General features: G+C 35.4%; 1 protein-coding gene across 1 annotated transcript in view; it reads right to left on the bottom strand.

Moving 5' to 3' along the window:
* The window catches only part of LOC108456928 (DNA-directed RNA polymerase III subunit 2-like), a 28,237-nt gene extending 12,026 nt beyond the window's left edge, over positions 1-16,211 (bottom strand). Inside the window, exons 1-19 of the mRNA XM_053021197.1 lie at positions 15,785-16,211; positions 15,598-15,694; positions 15,378-15,499; positions 14,563-14,646; positions 14,316-14,388; positions 14,137-14,227; positions 13,994-14,046; positions 13,147-13,211; positions 12,308-12,413; positions 12,088-12,198; positions 11,066-11,125; positions 10,521-10,571; positions 10,340-10,438; positions 9,826-9,885; positions 9,633-9,725; positions 8,699-8,803; positions 8,493-8,603; positions 8,235-8,351; positions 1,128-1,244 (exon numbers count right to left, since the gene is read on the bottom strand). Coding sequence (XP_052877157.1) covers positions 1,128-1,244; positions 8,235-8,351; positions 8,493-8,603; positions 8,699-8,803; positions 9,633-9,725; positions 9,826-9,885; positions 10,340-10,438; positions 10,521-10,571; positions 11,066-11,125; positions 12,088-12,198; positions 12,308-12,413; positions 13,147-13,211; positions 13,994-14,046; positions 14,137-14,227; positions 14,316-14,388; positions 14,563-14,646; positions 15,378-15,499; positions 15,598-15,694; positions 15,785-15,831 — 1,662 coding nt within the window. The 5' untranslated portion in view covers positions 15,832-16,211. The remainder of the gene's footprint in view (positions 1-1,127; positions 1,245-8,234; positions 8,352-8,492; positions 8,604-8,698; positions 8,804-9,632; positions 9,726-9,825; positions 9,886-10,339; positions 10,439-10,520; positions 10,572-11,065; positions 11,126-12,087; positions 12,199-12,307; positions 12,414-13,146; positions 13,212-13,993; positions 14,047-14,136; positions 14,228-14,315; positions 14,389-14,562; positions 14,647-15,377; positions 15,500-15,597; positions 15,695-15,784) is intronic.
* Between the last annotated feature and the right edge of the window lie 213 nt (positions 16,212-16,424).

A 16,424-nucleotide genomic window follows, 5' to 3' on the forward strand; every position in this document is an offset into this window, starting at 1 on the left:
GTTCCAAATCCTTTTATTTCAGAGTATAAAATAATTGCTAAAACACTAAAAGAAAATGTTTTTCATATCAAGAAGTGGTTTAAACAAAATAGAGAAGGTTTTAGAATGCTATGCAATCAAAGGATACCTTCCAACCTGAAAAAAAGATGCTATATAATGATATAATACCAAGTTTTTTGTCCTAACAAATCAGGGCAATGAACATGCTATCATACATTCAGAGGACTTAGATGAGTATGTTAATTTTTTTTTTAATTTTTTAAGTTTTTCCATATATTTAGAGGATTCTTGGAGGTACATATCCACATACAAATTTCTAAATAGCCTTGAAAACAGGTGACAAACACAAACACATTAAGAAAATGAAGAGTCGGAGCAACAAAGGCCTAGCTGATGCTGCAATAAAGAATGATTTTGAAGTAGAGCATTATTAAAAACTGATATCAAAATATTTGAAAAAATGAAGAATTCTTTCTCATCGTTCAAAAATTCTTACTGTAAGTTCATAACAGCTTCTTTTTTCACTTAACTCTTGTCAAAAACCTAAGCTCTGGGGATTTAAAAGCTTAATTTCAGCTATTACAAAAGGCAAAGGCTGTTTGGCAGATCTCTAAAGCAGAGGAAAACCCCAGAGTTTCGTACAAACAGGAATTATATCCTTATTAACTTAGGAAGGTACTAGTTGGGAAAAAATCTGTAAGAAAGAACATCAACACATAGTCGCATCTACGCACTAGTACACAACAGTGATTTAATGCAAGCAGATACAACTATAAAGGTAGCAAGGAAAAAGTTGTTAACTCAAAATTTTTCCGAAGGGCATAGCTTTAAATCAAGCACAAAAAGAAACATTATATAGGTAACAGACAGCTATAGATTTAGATTAAAGTTGATGAGCTGACTTTGGATATTAATATATAATTTTTTACTGCTATAAACTTCTTAGCACCATCTTCTTCATTTTTTTCTTTTTCCTTCTTTAGGGAGTATGGCCTTAAACCTAGAATCAAAGAGAAAAACCATCTGTCCAAGAGTCTAAACCAGTTTCAAATTATATTTCAGTTGAATTGAGAGACTTTCATATGTGTATATCAATGCTTTAGGCATCAAAGGAACACCAAAAGCACCTGTGGCCTTCTATGTTTGCCAAGAATCAGCCCATTTAACATAACCAGGAATGAATTTGGCGTATGAAGCTCTTCTCCTGATAGTAGCTCCATGTCTTGAACCCCCAAGCAATAGCACTAAAATAGAAACAATACAATGAATTTAAAATGTGAACATAGGCAGGATAATAATATCACTAGGAAATAGATAAGGACTAAGCCATTGGATGCGTCAGTTAGAATTGAGATGCAAAATAACTATCTTCCTCGGGTTTTGTTTCTAAATTTAGTTACAAACAAGTTGAAGTAATGACTGAAATATCTAACCAAATATAATGCCTTAAGTTATTGAAATAATTGATTAAATTTTAATATCTTCATTGATTATAATAATAAAACCAAATCAAATGAATAAATAATCTTTAGATTGTAAATAAAATGCCAACAAGAATTCTGACAATTTTTCTGATCGTAGAACAAAAATGACAGATTCAATAGCAATATGATAGCCATGAATAAACCTTGTATGAAAAATATTATGATATTTTCTTATTTGATCCTATCAATTAAATAATTACAATAATAAAACAAATGTGTGAAATAACATATTAGTTATTACTAATTTTAAATACAATCTAACTTGATACCCACTACTTTATTCTTTTGAAGTTAAATTAATTCTGCTTTTTTTTTTCTTTATTCTTTGTACTATTCCTGACCTTACAGTTCATCCTCTCCAAATTAGGTTTTTCTTTTCTTTTCTTTTCTTTTTTAATTCCAAATTGGTCATCCACAGCACTTGTCACTGTCTCCTTCCATTGTCAACAATCAAATCATTACTACGCTTTTCTTTCCTTTCAATTTTAACTTAGACATAAAACTCTAAGCCTTTCAAACTCGGAGCATACCTTGGTTCATGCAATCACCTTAGGAGATGGCATGTGAGAAAGTCTGGTGTTTATATCCCAGTATTTGGAAACCCTTCCCCAATCCCCAAGACAGGACCTTCTTTGTACCAAGAAAAGATATCCAGGCACTACTCTTGAATTTCTTTCCTATTTTATGATCAAATCCCTCCTTATACGTGTTAGGTGTGGGTCCCACTATGTGGGAAACCCATATTTTCTGATACAATGTTTTGTCTTTGGTTTTGTCAAAAGCCAATTTTTTTGGCTTTTTATGTGTGGGATGTGGGCAGCATTTTATTGAGACAAAAATCTCAAATTAAAATTGAGAGTGAGATTGAAGCTCGTCAGAGAGAAAAAGAGAAGAAAAAATTAATTTTTCAAGTTTGGTGCAGCAGTGATCAACTCTTCGATCGAAGGTTCATCCGTGGTTCGATTGAGCTGATTTTTGGACAGCAGCTAGGCGATAAGGTGCTCTTGACTTTGTACGGTCGGATTTTTCATCCGAGTCTTGTACCGTCAAAAATACCCATTTTTCAGCAGCTGCGTTTTTGGTGATATTCTCTCATTTTTCTCTCTTTTGCTAAAGATTACATATTGTTAGCCTTGTTGGAGTTGAATGCTTGTTGTAGGCTTGATATTGTGATCTTGTAGTTGAACATTTGATGATAGTGGAGCTCTTGATCGGACTCTAAAGTCCCGTGGTTTTTACCCTTGATTTAAAGGGGTTTTCCACGTAAAAATACTGGTGTCTCTATTTATTTTTATTGTGGTTGCATTAGTTGATTTGTGGTTGATTAAGGTTGTTAGAGAACATATCTTGTGCTATTGTGCTTGCCATAATTTTTGACAGGAGTTATAAGGAGAGAAAGAACACCGGTTCTGCTTTCGCTTTGTTTCGGTTGTTCGGTTTCTTCCTAACAAACTGGTACGAGCTTGGTTATTGTGTCGATAATTATGGAAATTAATCTGAGCAAGATGATTATGTTGAATGGCACAAATTATCAACTTTGGCGGAATAAAATGAAGGACTTGTTGTTTGTGAAGGCTTTGCATCTTCCGGTGTTTACTACTCAAAAGCCCGATTCGAAAAGTGATGAAGAATGGGAATTTGAGCATCAACAAGTGTGTGGCTTTATTCGGCAATTTGTTGAAGAAAATGTTTACAACCACATTGATCAGGAGACACATGCTCGAACATTGTGGGAGAAGCTTGAAAGCTTGTATGCTTCGAGGTCGGGCAATAACAAGTTGTTTTTGTTGAAGAAAATGATGGCGCTGAAATATAAAGAAGGAATGTCTATAGCTGACCATGTTAGTGAATTTCAGAGTGTGATGAATCAGTTGCTTGGTATGGGTGTCAAATTTGATGACGAGATTTTAGGACTTTGGTTGCTTGCTACTCTACCAGACTCTTGGGAGACCTTTCGAGTCTCACTCATTAATTCGCCTGTGGTATTATTACTTTGGATTTGGCTAAGAGTGGTGTGTTGAATGAAGAGGTTAGAAGAAGATCTCAGGGTTCTACATCACAGTCCGAGGTGTTGGTGATCGAGAACAGGGGAGAAACAGAGACAAAGATGGAAAGGGTAGAGATAAAAGCCGAAGCAAGTCAAGATCGAGATACAAGAATCTTGAGTGTCATCATTGTGGTAAGAAAGGTCATATCAAGAAATATTGCTTCAAGTGGAAGAAAGAGAACAAAGGTGGTGGTGATAAACACGATCGAAATGACGATGAAAAATCCGAGCGTGTTGCTACTGTTACTCGTGAAGATCTGTTAGTTATTTGTGATGAGAATTTGGTCAACCTAGCATACGACGAGACTAGTTGGGTGATTGATCTTGGTGCATCACTTCATGTCACGTCGAGGAAGGAATTCTTCACATCTTATACTCCGGTGATTTTGGGGTATTGAAGATGGGTAATGATGGTTTGGTTTCGGTTATTGGTATGGGAGATGTTAGCTTGGTGAGTAACAATGGAACAAAGTTAACTCTCAAGGATGTCGACATGCACCGGATGTCCGTTTGAATTTGATTTCTGCAGGAAAGCTTGATGATGAGGGATTCTGTAACACCTTCAGTGAAGGGCAGTGGAAGCTGACTAAAGGCTCCTTGATTGTGGCTCGAGGAAAGAAGAGCTCAAATTTGTACTTGATGCAAGCTTTGACTTCTCGAGAGACGGTGAATGTGACATCGAATGACACTCAACCGAGTTGTGGCATAAACGACTCGACCACATGAGTGAGAAGGGCTTAGTTGTTTAGCGAAGAAGAATCAACTTCGGGTTTAAAGAATGCTACACTGAAGAATTGTGCTCATTGTCTAGCAGGAAAGCAGAGAAGAGTTTCATTTAGAAGCCATCCTCCTCATAGGAAATCAGAGTTGCTAGAGTTGGTCCATTCAGATGTTTGTGGTCCGATAAAAGTAAGATCACATGGTGGTGCACTTTACTTTGTGATTTTCATTGATGATTGTTCAAGAAAGCTATGGGTTTACACTTTGAAGTCTAAAAATCAAGTCTTTGAGGTGTTTAAACAGTTTCAAGCATCAGTTGAAAGGAAAACTGGGAAGAAGTTGAAGTGCATTCGTACTGATAATGGTGGCAAGTACACAGGGTCGTTTCATGAGTATTGTCTACGACAAGGAATCAGACATCAGAGAACACCACCAAAGACTCCACAGTTAAATGGGTTAGCTGAAAGAATGAACCGAACATTGATTGAAAGAGTCAGATGTTTGTTGTCAGATGCAAAGTTACCAAGATCGTTTTGGGCTGAAGCTTTGAATACAGTGACACATGTGATAAATCTGTCTCCTAGTGTTCCTTTGAAAGGTGATGTACCAGATAGAGTTTGGTTTGGTAAAGACGTGTCATATGATCACCTACGTGTGTTCGGTTGTAAAGCATTTGTTCATGTTCCAAAGGATGAAAGATCCAAGTTGGATGCCAAGGCTCGACAATGCATTTTTATTGGTTATGGTCTAGATGGTGAGTTTGGTTATAGACTCTATGATCCAGTTCAGAAGAAACTCGTGAGAAGCAGAGATGTTGTCTTCATTGAGGATCAGACCATTGATGACATTGATAAGACGGAGAAAGTGGATTCACAAGGTAGTGGTGACTTGATCGATGTGAATCCGGTTCCCCTAGACTCTTCACCAGATCCTATCCAGGATGATGTGCATGGTGATGTTAGTGGTGACCATCAGACTATAGGTGACTTTGATACTCCCATGAATGATGTTGTGAATGATCAACAACAAGCACCTATAGCTCCACCAGCAGTTCCACTTCGAAGGTCTTCCGAAATCGACGATCTTCATCGGTATTCTCGATGAATATGTTCTTTTGATGACGGGAGAACACGAATGTTATGAACAAGCTATGGAGAGTGAATGCAAAGATCAGTGGGTTGAAGCGATGAAAGATGAATTTCAATCCTTGTATGAGAACCATACTTTTGAATTGGTGAAAGCGCCTAAGGGCAAAAGAGCTTTGAATAATCGGTGGGTTTACTGAGTTGAAGCAAGAAGAGAAGTCTTCATCTCCACGATACAAAGCTAGATTGGTCGTCAAGGGTTATACTCAGAAAAAGGGGGTTGATTTTGAAGAAATATTTTCTCCGGTTGTGAAGATGTCCTCTATCAGAACTATACTGAGTTTGGCAGCTTGTTATGACCTAGAAGTTGAACAAATGGATGTGAAAACTGCTTTTCTTCATGGTGACTTGGAAGAAGAGCTTTACATGGAGCAGCCAGAGGGTTTTGTTGCACAAGGGAAAGAGGACTATGTGTGCAGATTGAAGAAGAGCTTGTATGGTTTGAAACAAGCTCCAAGGCAATGGTACAAGAAGTTTGAGTCTGTTATGGGGAAGCAAGGCTACAAGAAGACTACTTCTGATCATTGTGTGTTTGTTAAGAGATTCTCTGGTGATGATTTTATTATTCTTTTGCTCTATGTTGATGATATGCTTATTGTTGGTCAGAATGCTTCTAGAATTGAGAAGTTGAAACAAGAGTTGAATAAATCCTTTGCAATGAAGGATTTGGGGCCAGCAAAGCAAATTCTTGGCATAAGACTGACACGTGATAGAAAGGCCAAGAAATTATGGTTATCACAAGAGAGGTATATTGAGAAAGTACTTCAAAGGTTTAGTATGGACAAAGCTAAAGCGGTGAATACTCCCTTTGCTATGCACTTTAGATTAAGTGTTAAGCATAGTCCTTCCACAGAAAATGAGAAGGAAGAGATGCAGAAAATTCCTTACTCTTCAGCCGTGGGTAGTTTGATGTACGCAATGGTTTGCACGAGACCAGACTTGGCTTATGCCGTTGGTACAGTTAGTCGGTTTCTTTCTAATCCAGGCAGAGAGCATTGGAATGCAGTGAAGTGGATTATGAGATATCTTCGTGGCACTTCCAACATGAAACTTTGTTTCGCAATGAGAAACCTGTTCTTGTTGGGTATCTGATTCGAGACATGGCGGAGACATTGACTCGAGAAGATCTACTTGAGTTACTTAATCACTTATGCGGGGGAGCTGTGGCATGGCAATCGAGATCGCAAAAGTGTGTTGCATTGTCCACCACCGAATCGAGTTCATTGCAAAGAACCGGCGTGTAAGGAGATGCTTTGGATGAAGAAGTTTGTGCATGAGCTTGGTTTTACTCAGGAGAAGTATGTCCTGTACTGTGATAGCCAGAGTGCTATTCATCTTGGTAAGAACTCAACTTTTCATGCTAGATCTAAGCATATTGATGTGAGGTACCATTGGATACGAGATGTTCTTGAAGCTAAGCTGTTAGAGCTTGAGAAGATACACACTAATGATAATGGTGCTGATATGTTGACGAAGGCCTTACTAAGAGGAAAGTTTGAAGCATGTTGTTTGACCTCCGGCATGGAGGCATTCCCCACATAGTTGGAGGGGGAGATTTGTTAGGTGTGGGTCCCACTATGTGGGAAACCCATATTTTCTGATACAATGTTTTGTCTTTGGTTTTGTCAAAAGCCAATTTTTTTGGCTTTTTATGTGTGGGATGTGGGCAGCATTTTATTGAGACAAAAATCTCAAATTAAAATTGAGAGTGAGATTGAAGCTCGTCAGAGAGAAAAAGAGAAGAAAAAATTAATTTTTCAAGTTTGGTGCAGCAGTGATCAACTCTTCGATCGAAGGTTCATCCGTGGTTCGATTGAGCTGATTTTTGGACAGCAGCTAGGCGATAAGGTGCTCTTGACTTTGTACGGTCGGATTTTTCATCCGAGTCTTGTAAATCAAAATACCCATTTTCAGCAGCTGCGTTTTTGGTGATATTCTCTCATTTTTCTCTCTTTTGCTAAAGATTACATATTGTTAGCCTTGTTGGAGTTGAATGCTTGTTGTAGGCTTGATATTGTGATCTTGTAGTTGAACATTTGATGATAGTGGAGCTCTTGATCGGACTCTAAAGTCCCGTGGTTTTTACCCTTGATTTAAAGGGGTTTTCCACGTAAAAATACTGGTGTCTCTATTTATTTTTATTGTGGTTGCATTAGTTGATTTGTGGTTGATTAAGGTTGTTAGAGAACATATCTTGTGCTATTGTGCTTGCCATAATTTTTGACAGGAGTTATAAGGAGAGAAAGAACACCGGTTCTGCTTTCGCTTTGTTTCGGTTGTTCGGTTTCTTCCTAACAATACGTATTAACTTCATAAGCAGGTTAAAAAAGTCGAAAATATACGTCAATTGTTTTTTGGTTCTTTTCTCATAGTAAATATTCAACATGCTAGAGCTCCATCCCATAGTATTTTTTTTTCCGTCAAAGTATTTCAAGAAATATATATTACTCCACGGAAAGAAAAGTTTTCTTTATATCAAATTGCTTTAAGCTACACAGATATTTTCTAGTTTGATTAGAAATTACTTAATGTAATGAAACTACGGACCAAGTAACCATCCCGAAAACAGATAAGACACGTTAAGAAACATAGACGCTTGAAGTGGTTAGAGTTGACAAGGTACTAGAATCTGAACCATACTGAAAACATCCCTAGCATTTGATATGGTAGTATCGTGTTGCTCAACGGATTTCCCATAGCAAAAAAGAACTTCTATATTTTAGGACCAAAGACTTGCCTGATATCAACAGGAAATATCTCCTCGCTAATTACTTTAGAATGATGCTATTCCTATGACAACGACTTCACAGACAAATGCAATTTCAAGTAAGTACATACCAAAGAAATCAATGGACCCTCGTCCTCGTCAGTTGTAACATGAGTCGTTAGGGCCAAGTTTTTATCCAGTCCACAACCTTCGCCCTCTGGAGTATCACAAGGGCAAAGCATTCCCCACTATAGAAGTTAAAGGAACAGAAAAGAATTAAGAAAAAAAAAATATACAGAAAACAGTAACAGACTGCAAAAGCTTAAGTAACAATTCCTAAATAATCCATATTAAAGTATTTTGAATGCAGCCGCAGACATCACACTCACCTGGCTAGGATGCAAGGCCCTTGGTCCACTTACTTTCCGAGACTTATCAAACTGTTGTGAGACTTTTGTCATAAAGCCCAAAGTTCCAATAAAGGACATCCTCCCCAGAATCTATCAGTGAAAGATTTTCCATCAGTTTAAGCTGTACTAAGAAAATACAAATGAAAAATGGATAAATAGAAACTAGCTAAGAGGATAATAAATACCTGTGTCACGCCTTTACTCTGCATTCTGAACCGATTGATACGAAGGTTTCCAGTAGAAAGGGTCCATTGAAGGCCTTTACTAATGATGTCAAGCTCACACAAAAGCTACAATTCAAGAGAGAGAGACAAAATCTAGGCTATAATGGAAGGATCAAGCAGAACTGACATAAATTAACTAGAACAAAGTGGCAGCTGAACTAATATTACTGAAGATAGATACATGATGTATCAACCGAGTAGAAATGTCAATAAAAATATTACAGTCCCAAGTTGAAACAATAAGTACATAACAAGATTTTGCTCATCCTGTATGCCAAAGTGAATGAATAAATACTCTATGTTTTGCTCAAATTGAACTGCATCAAATAAAAGTCATTGTTTCCTTATTAATTAATAAAGCAATATAAAGTTTTACAAGCTAAAATTGCACTGCATCAATAAAAGTCATTGTTTCATTATTAATCATTCCGTGAGCTTCAAAACATATTTCCAACAAGCAGTGATGCTAAATTACCAGAAGCTAGATCAATTTTAATTAGTTATTTTCTAAGAAATCCTTATTGTTTAAATAATCATTAGCTATGAATCACGGACATCTAATATGGGTGCGATACAAAACAAACACAGCACAAAACCGGACAAAGCACCGCCATTATCACCGTCAGTCGCTCATTGAATTTAAAACTAAGATTTTCTACCACTTATTCTGATTTTTCAAACATAGAAATCCTCTGTCCAAGTGTCTAGACCAAGTTTGACCGTCTCCTAATGTTTTTTTTTTTATACTTTTGCCGTATCCCGTACATATCCCGGCGTGTCTGTGTCAGACACCGGTACGAGGGCCTTGTTGACGTGTGCTGCTTCATAGATCATTAGTAAGCACATTGGCACATGGAAAAGCACTTGGCTTAAACATACTGATTCTGCTACTTACCCGAGAAGGGTCTAAAGCCCTAGATCTGCTGATCGCTGCTAGGGCTTTATCAATATTATCTCCAACCTTTTTAATCGTCTTCTTGAACAAATCCTGTTACATTAACAAGTCAAAAAGGGACAGTGGGTAACATTGAGAACCACATAGGAAAATAAATAAGGTTTTGAGAAAAAAGCATAATTATGAATAATACTTCAAAAAGAAGAGAGATTAATTGTCCTGATAGCTCGAGATGCTTGTTCCCCACATAATCCTACAAAACAAAGGAAAACCATTTAAATGGCCAGCACAAGTAAGCTTACGTATATTAAAATATTCATCAACTTTCATGTTTCCACAAGCTCCTTGAACTCAGGAACAGCTAGGATCTATGACACACTGCAACTGATTTGCCTTGGAAAGAAAAGCATGGAAAAAAGACAATAAGCAGCGCAGTTATCTGAAGGATGAGCCAATTCCTTGAGATAAAAATCATAAATCAATGTGCAATGCAACCCTTCATACAAAACACTTTTATCTTAAGGGTATCTGCCTTTCTCTTTGCTTAGAGGTGACCTTGGTTAGACTAGAAAATTGTTATAAAGCACTTTGACCAGGAAGACTAAAGATAACACGGTAGCAACTTTGAGAAGTAGTTAAAGTTAAGTTGAGAGTATACCTTTGAAGGTCTAAATGAGTAGATTGAAAGACTGCCAAGTAAATAATACCTTGTCATCGATTGCATGCTTATTTAATGTTGCCTCCATCATCCTTCTCAGCATAACCGCAACATACAAGCATTTTGGACGAAAATTATTGCATCGCACCTAAATGAAGGGGGAAATATGTAAAACAATTGTCAATGTCAAAATGTTGCCATTGAATTTTGAAAACTAAAACAAAACCTACTGGAACATTGGCAAGAAAGATATCTCGAAGGATCAAAAAAGCTCCCCGTTCCTACAATAAATAAATAAACTATCTCGTTAGCATAAATTACATAAACAATGCTGCCAGCATAGTACCTTATTTTTTTTTTCTTTTTCATTGGTGAAAGCTCTCAATCACATCTATATCTGCAATAATGCAAACACGACTATTTATGCAGAGAAAGACTGAGGAGGAAGACCTGAGTTTTCTGCAAAAGAAAGCAATCAAATTGAAAATTTGAAACAACCAGAAGTACAGAAACAAAATTGAATATGATATGTGTGTATACGTATTCATACAAAAGCAACGAATGTATAGCAAAAGGAAAACCCACAAACGAAATTAAGACTAAAATGCAATAGTTATACACCTTTTCTGTTTGTAAAGCTAATAAGACTAAAATTAAAGTAAAATTAACATAAAAACATCTAAATCACCTTCCAATTCCGTGTAGTGCACTGAAATCTAGATATTAAAAGCTAAATTCATAAGTTTTTTCACAAACTAAGAAAAGAGTATTGAACCTTCGTATCAAGGTATGCCAATGCTTGTTCTTGGGTATATATGCCAATACGTGCACATTCCTGAAAAGGAACAAAAAAATAAATTAGGAAAGCGACGCCATGTAAAGACAAGAATAACTCTAGAATGGCCGAGAATACAATGTTTAAAAATATTTTAAACAGGCCTGAAGGCGCACACCATGTTACAAAATTGAAATAATAGACGCAGAAAATTTTTATGACACCAATGCTTAAAGAACAAATCATAAAACTGGTCACAAAAGGTAGTTGGTTAAATTAGTTAGTGAGGTGTTCGTATGCAATAACCATGACCTTAGAAGCATTACACATTACCAAGGTAGGAAACATCTGATCTAGATAGGAGTTGAAACAGGGTTCAACGAAATGCCAAAACTGATAGACACATTACCAGACATTCAATGACATTGCGTAGAAAGGGATTGATATGTACAAAGTGCATGTTTTAGAATGGATGTGCTTGTGAAAAAATTATAAGAACACAAAAAATATCACCAAGGAAATGCTATAGAAAACGGATGAGATATGATTCATTTCAGAAATTTAAATTCAGCATAATTACAAACAAATGTGACTTTTTATAGTTGAGGGTGGACTTGAGAGCTATGGTGCTCCGACTATTCATTTTTCTAGAAATACCCATGCGCTTAACAAGACATGGGAATGGGGAGGTGATCCTCAAAGGGCCCACCAAATACATGGAAACCTTTAAAAGATTGACTATAACCATGTCAAACACATACCCTTGTTTGACTCTCACACCCGAGTCTGAGTAACTTAGCATGAGAAACTTTTCAATTTCCTTGAGAAATCTTGAGACAGCTAAAGAATCCCACCATTATCCACATAAGATCTCCATAGGAGTTGAGAAATTAATCCCACTGCCAAGTCTCTTACCTCTATAGCATGCAAGCTATTTGCAAAAGACATTTCAGGAAGCTATTACCGTTCTTTTAAATAATACAAAATATGAACAGGTTCATATCCTTAACCATATAGCTTACCTCCATAGAAGGTAAAAGAAGAGCACTATAACAAGGATCAGCACCAACCATTTGCATAACCTCTTGATCACTCTCCATCCCCATTGCTTTCATGACCACCATAATAGGGATCTATGAGAAAACAATACTGAGTAAAAGTAAGGTTTAAGAGTGCAACATGAATAACTCTTCAGGGAAAAAAATAAGGAAACTTAGAAGAGAAAGAAAGATGCAACAAGACCTTTTTCACAAATTGGTTGAGTAACAAATATATCTTCTCTTTGTCCATCTGAATAACTGTTTGGCTTTTTATTGTTTCCGATATGCTTGTTACAGATGCCGTTATACTGGGGGCAGAGAGCACAAAAAAAAAAAAAAAAGCAAAGAGAAGATATTCCATGAGTAAAATTCAAGGATCAAGTAGAACGGACATAAATTAGAACAATGCAATGGTAGGAAAATTGATAGGAATGGAAACTACTGTAACAAAATGACAACTAAACTAATATGGCTGAAGATAGTTGTACGATGTATCAAACAAGTAGATATGGCAATAAAAATATTACACTCCCAAGTTGACACAATAAGTCCACAACAAGATTTAGCTCATCCTATATGCCAAAATGAATGCATAAATACTTCATGTTTCGCACACATAATAATAGTAATAATAATAATAATAAAGCAATATAAAGTTTTACATGCTAAACTTGCACTGCATCAATAGAAGTCATTGTTCCCTTATTAATCATTTCCATGAACTTCAAAACAAATTTCCAACAAGCAGTGATGCTAAATGACCAGAAGCTAGACCAATGTTAATTAGTTATTGCTAAGAAAGCCTTTGACTGTTTGTATAATCATTAGTAAGCAATAAAATATATGACAAATTACACTATGATTTTAAGAACAACTAGACGAGCAAAACTTTAACCTCCTACCTTACACACTTCTACAACCCACGATAAATTTTTAAAAGCGGAGTTATATATGGAACCAAGGAAATTCTAGTAATGCACATGATAAGGGAGTGGAGCGGTCGATTGTCAGCAAGACATAAAAATTTGAAAGACAACTCACTTTCCCTTGTTGTCTGCATCAATAATTATCCTATTCTTGGCTAGCTGTTCACGTATTGGAATCACCTGAAAGCCCTTGACAGAATCATGACATTACAATGACAAAGAAGTACCAAGAAACAAAAAAATATACATAACTGAAAAACAAGAGACTACCAAGAGAAGAGAGAAATAAAATGCAGTTCCAATGAAGAAGAATTTGAAAAGAAAAAGTATAAAATAAATGTGGCAGTCAGTATGTCTGTTTTGGACAATTTAAACTCATAAAGAACATAAAAATGTACTCGTCTGAAAAACAAATGCTTAAAGTGAAAAGCCTAAAACAATTATTATGTGTCCCAATAACCATGATAGGAATTATTCTTAAGCTAAAAATAATAAAATTTGAAATGCATATTCTTCTTATTAGATTTTAAAGTTGATGTCTTGTCATCATTGAAATGAAAAGGTAAAAATAAGAAATTTCTAAGGATGAAAAAACCAAATGGATTTGGCATAAATTTATATAGGTGTGACTACATGTACATCATCACTTCATCCTAGCAAAATCTCATCTAACAATCCACAGAGAAAAATCAAGAACATTTTGATAGGTCCCGTTCAAAATACTAGATCACAAGAGGTAAATCCAGAAAACATAGAAGAACAGCGCCACTGACTTTGTTTTAATTTTCATCCATTCAATATATGATTCACCAACTTCTTCACTACAACTTTCTGGCCCATCATGAACATTATGTATGACACTTACCGTCCAACTAAAAGCACGTTATAGTGAATGAGAGTCTATAGGTGTGCATGGAAGTGAATAATAAAGCAATAGATATGTGAAAGATGGTCGGAATTACCTTCTCTGATCCATTAATAATAAAATACCCACCAGGATCAAGAGGGCATTCACCTGATATCAGATAATGAAATTCAAATATATAATAACAAGAAGACAATTAGAAAAGCAGCAGCCGTTATTTTGAGTTTAACGAACACAAACCAAGCCTTGCAAGTTCAGCTTCATCTTTTCCATATAACACACAGCGGCAACTTCTTAACATGATCGGCATTCTTCCCATAACAACATTTTTCTGCAGGGGACAGATTTTGTATTACATCCAAAGCACCTACCATTCTGCATCAATCATCATACACACATCAAAGAAGCATCTCGTGTACCTTTTCTAGTCTAGTTCTCTGCCCATGACTTTCTTGCACGTACTCTATGTCGGCGAATATCGGTGCAGCATACCTTAAAAATTAACAACATATTAATAAAACAAAACAGAAGAATATTTATAACTCACTATTCCATATAAAGTTTTAGTTGTTAAAACACCAAAAAGAATCAATTCCACTAATGCCTATATGAAATAGTTCAACCTGGAAAATTATACATGTATTTAGAGAAATCAATTGTACATACGTCATATCTGCGAGGCGGCATGTATGGGGATTTATTTTTTCATAAGTCGTCATGGAGGGATTACCAATTCTAACATCTTTAAACCTGCACAGCAACACAGATTACAGTTGAATTAGAGCATAGAAAAAAATCCAAATACAAATCAGACCATAGGAATAAGGAAACGTAATTCCCTGTAGATGGATGAGTCATAGCCAGAATGTCAAGGAACAAACCACTTGCTGTTTTCTCCATAAAAAATGTTACTAAAAAGAAAATTCCTCATATTTGATTGCAACTGAGCAAATAGTTAAGCAATAACACATCCGAAATTAACAATTATGTACAAAAATTAAATGTAACACGTGATCATTCCAAAAGAACCTTTCTTTTGTTTTTGGTTTTTTTTTTGAAGTGTAACAACAACAATACAATGAAAGTAGGAATACAAGTCTGAATAAACACAAGTATCAAACTTCTGCATACGGACTGTCTAAATAATCACAATGCAGAATAAACCATTGCATCACAAATAGACTAAAAATCGATACAATCCAAACTAAAGCAACAAACTCACTGACTAAGACCCATCCATGGCAACCATCGAGATGAGACTCGGAGACCTACACTTATAATTACACATTGTAGGTCTCAAACTTGAATGCATAAGACCCAATGCCTTCGTCTTTGTTTAAAAAAATATTACATTTTGCTTCACACACACAATACACACACACAAAAAAAAAAAAGGAACAACAAGAGCCGACATCGGCAAGTGGGCAAAATATATTTTATAGAAATCATAACCAAAAACATAAACAAAAATACTTTCAAACCTGAGGTAAATACCGGGGTCAATATAGGATACAATCCGGTCGTTGGCACTAACAACCTTCTTGATTCCAGTATTAACGAAATAATTAAATGAATCCAAGTGCTGCTTCACTAACCCTCTAACCTATAATAAGAAAAAAAAAAAAAGCCCAAAATCCATAATTCAGTTAAATAATATAAACACCTTCACATAAAATATATGCCAAATTAACATCAAATCACCTTTAAAAACTCAGGGAGAAGCTGAAACTTGTCAACAACCGATTTTATTGGAGCAGCAAGCTTTTGCTTGTCCACTGGTATCTCAGACATGTATAAGCTATAGGTGTTTCCCAAGAAACAAAAGACAAATTAATCCAAATCAAATTATATTTCGTTAAACAATACAGATATGAAAGGAAAAACTTACTTATTGGTGTTGTTATTGAGAAGTGTATCTTCTTGCTTGAGTCTCATTGTAGTTAAATTTTTGTGGTTTTTTGGAATTCGATTTTTTTTTTTAGCAGAACTACAATGAACCTACTCTGCAGGGTTTGTTTTTAAAACCCTAAAGCTGTCGATTTATGGATGGTGAACTCCTTTTCCTTATAGAAAAAATCAATAATCACATTAAGTTACTCGTTAAATATGCACGAATATATTCATACTCAGATCAATATGAATGTGTATAATGAAAATAAGGAATTTTGTATTTAATAGTGAAACTATTTGTGCATTAATTACGTTTATTACAATAATATAAAAATCAAATCTTCAACATTTGATTCCATCATATACTTTCTTGTAAAATTGGAGCTCTTTTATAGGAAATCAACTATTTTATCGTCATCTCCATTATGGATGTTTTTCACTTTGTTAAGAAAATTATAATATCAAAATAAAAATATTTATAATTTAAAAGAGTTTTAAAAAAATCATTTTTTAACAATTTTATACCACTAAACTAATTTTTTTAAAAACATATTTTTATTTAAGTTTAATGGATCACCTATTTTTAACAAAATTTAAATTCAATTAAAATTATAACCAACATCACATTGACAAACACA

The sequence above is a fragment of the Gossypium arboreum genome, chromosome 11, assembly GCF_025698485.1.
Source record: "Gossypium arboreum isolate Shixiya-1 chromosome 11, ASM2569848v2, whole genome shotgun sequence".
Taxonomy (NCBI): domain Eukaryota; kingdom Viridiplantae; phylum Streptophyta; class Magnoliopsida; order Malvales; family Malvaceae; genus Gossypium; species Gossypium arboreum.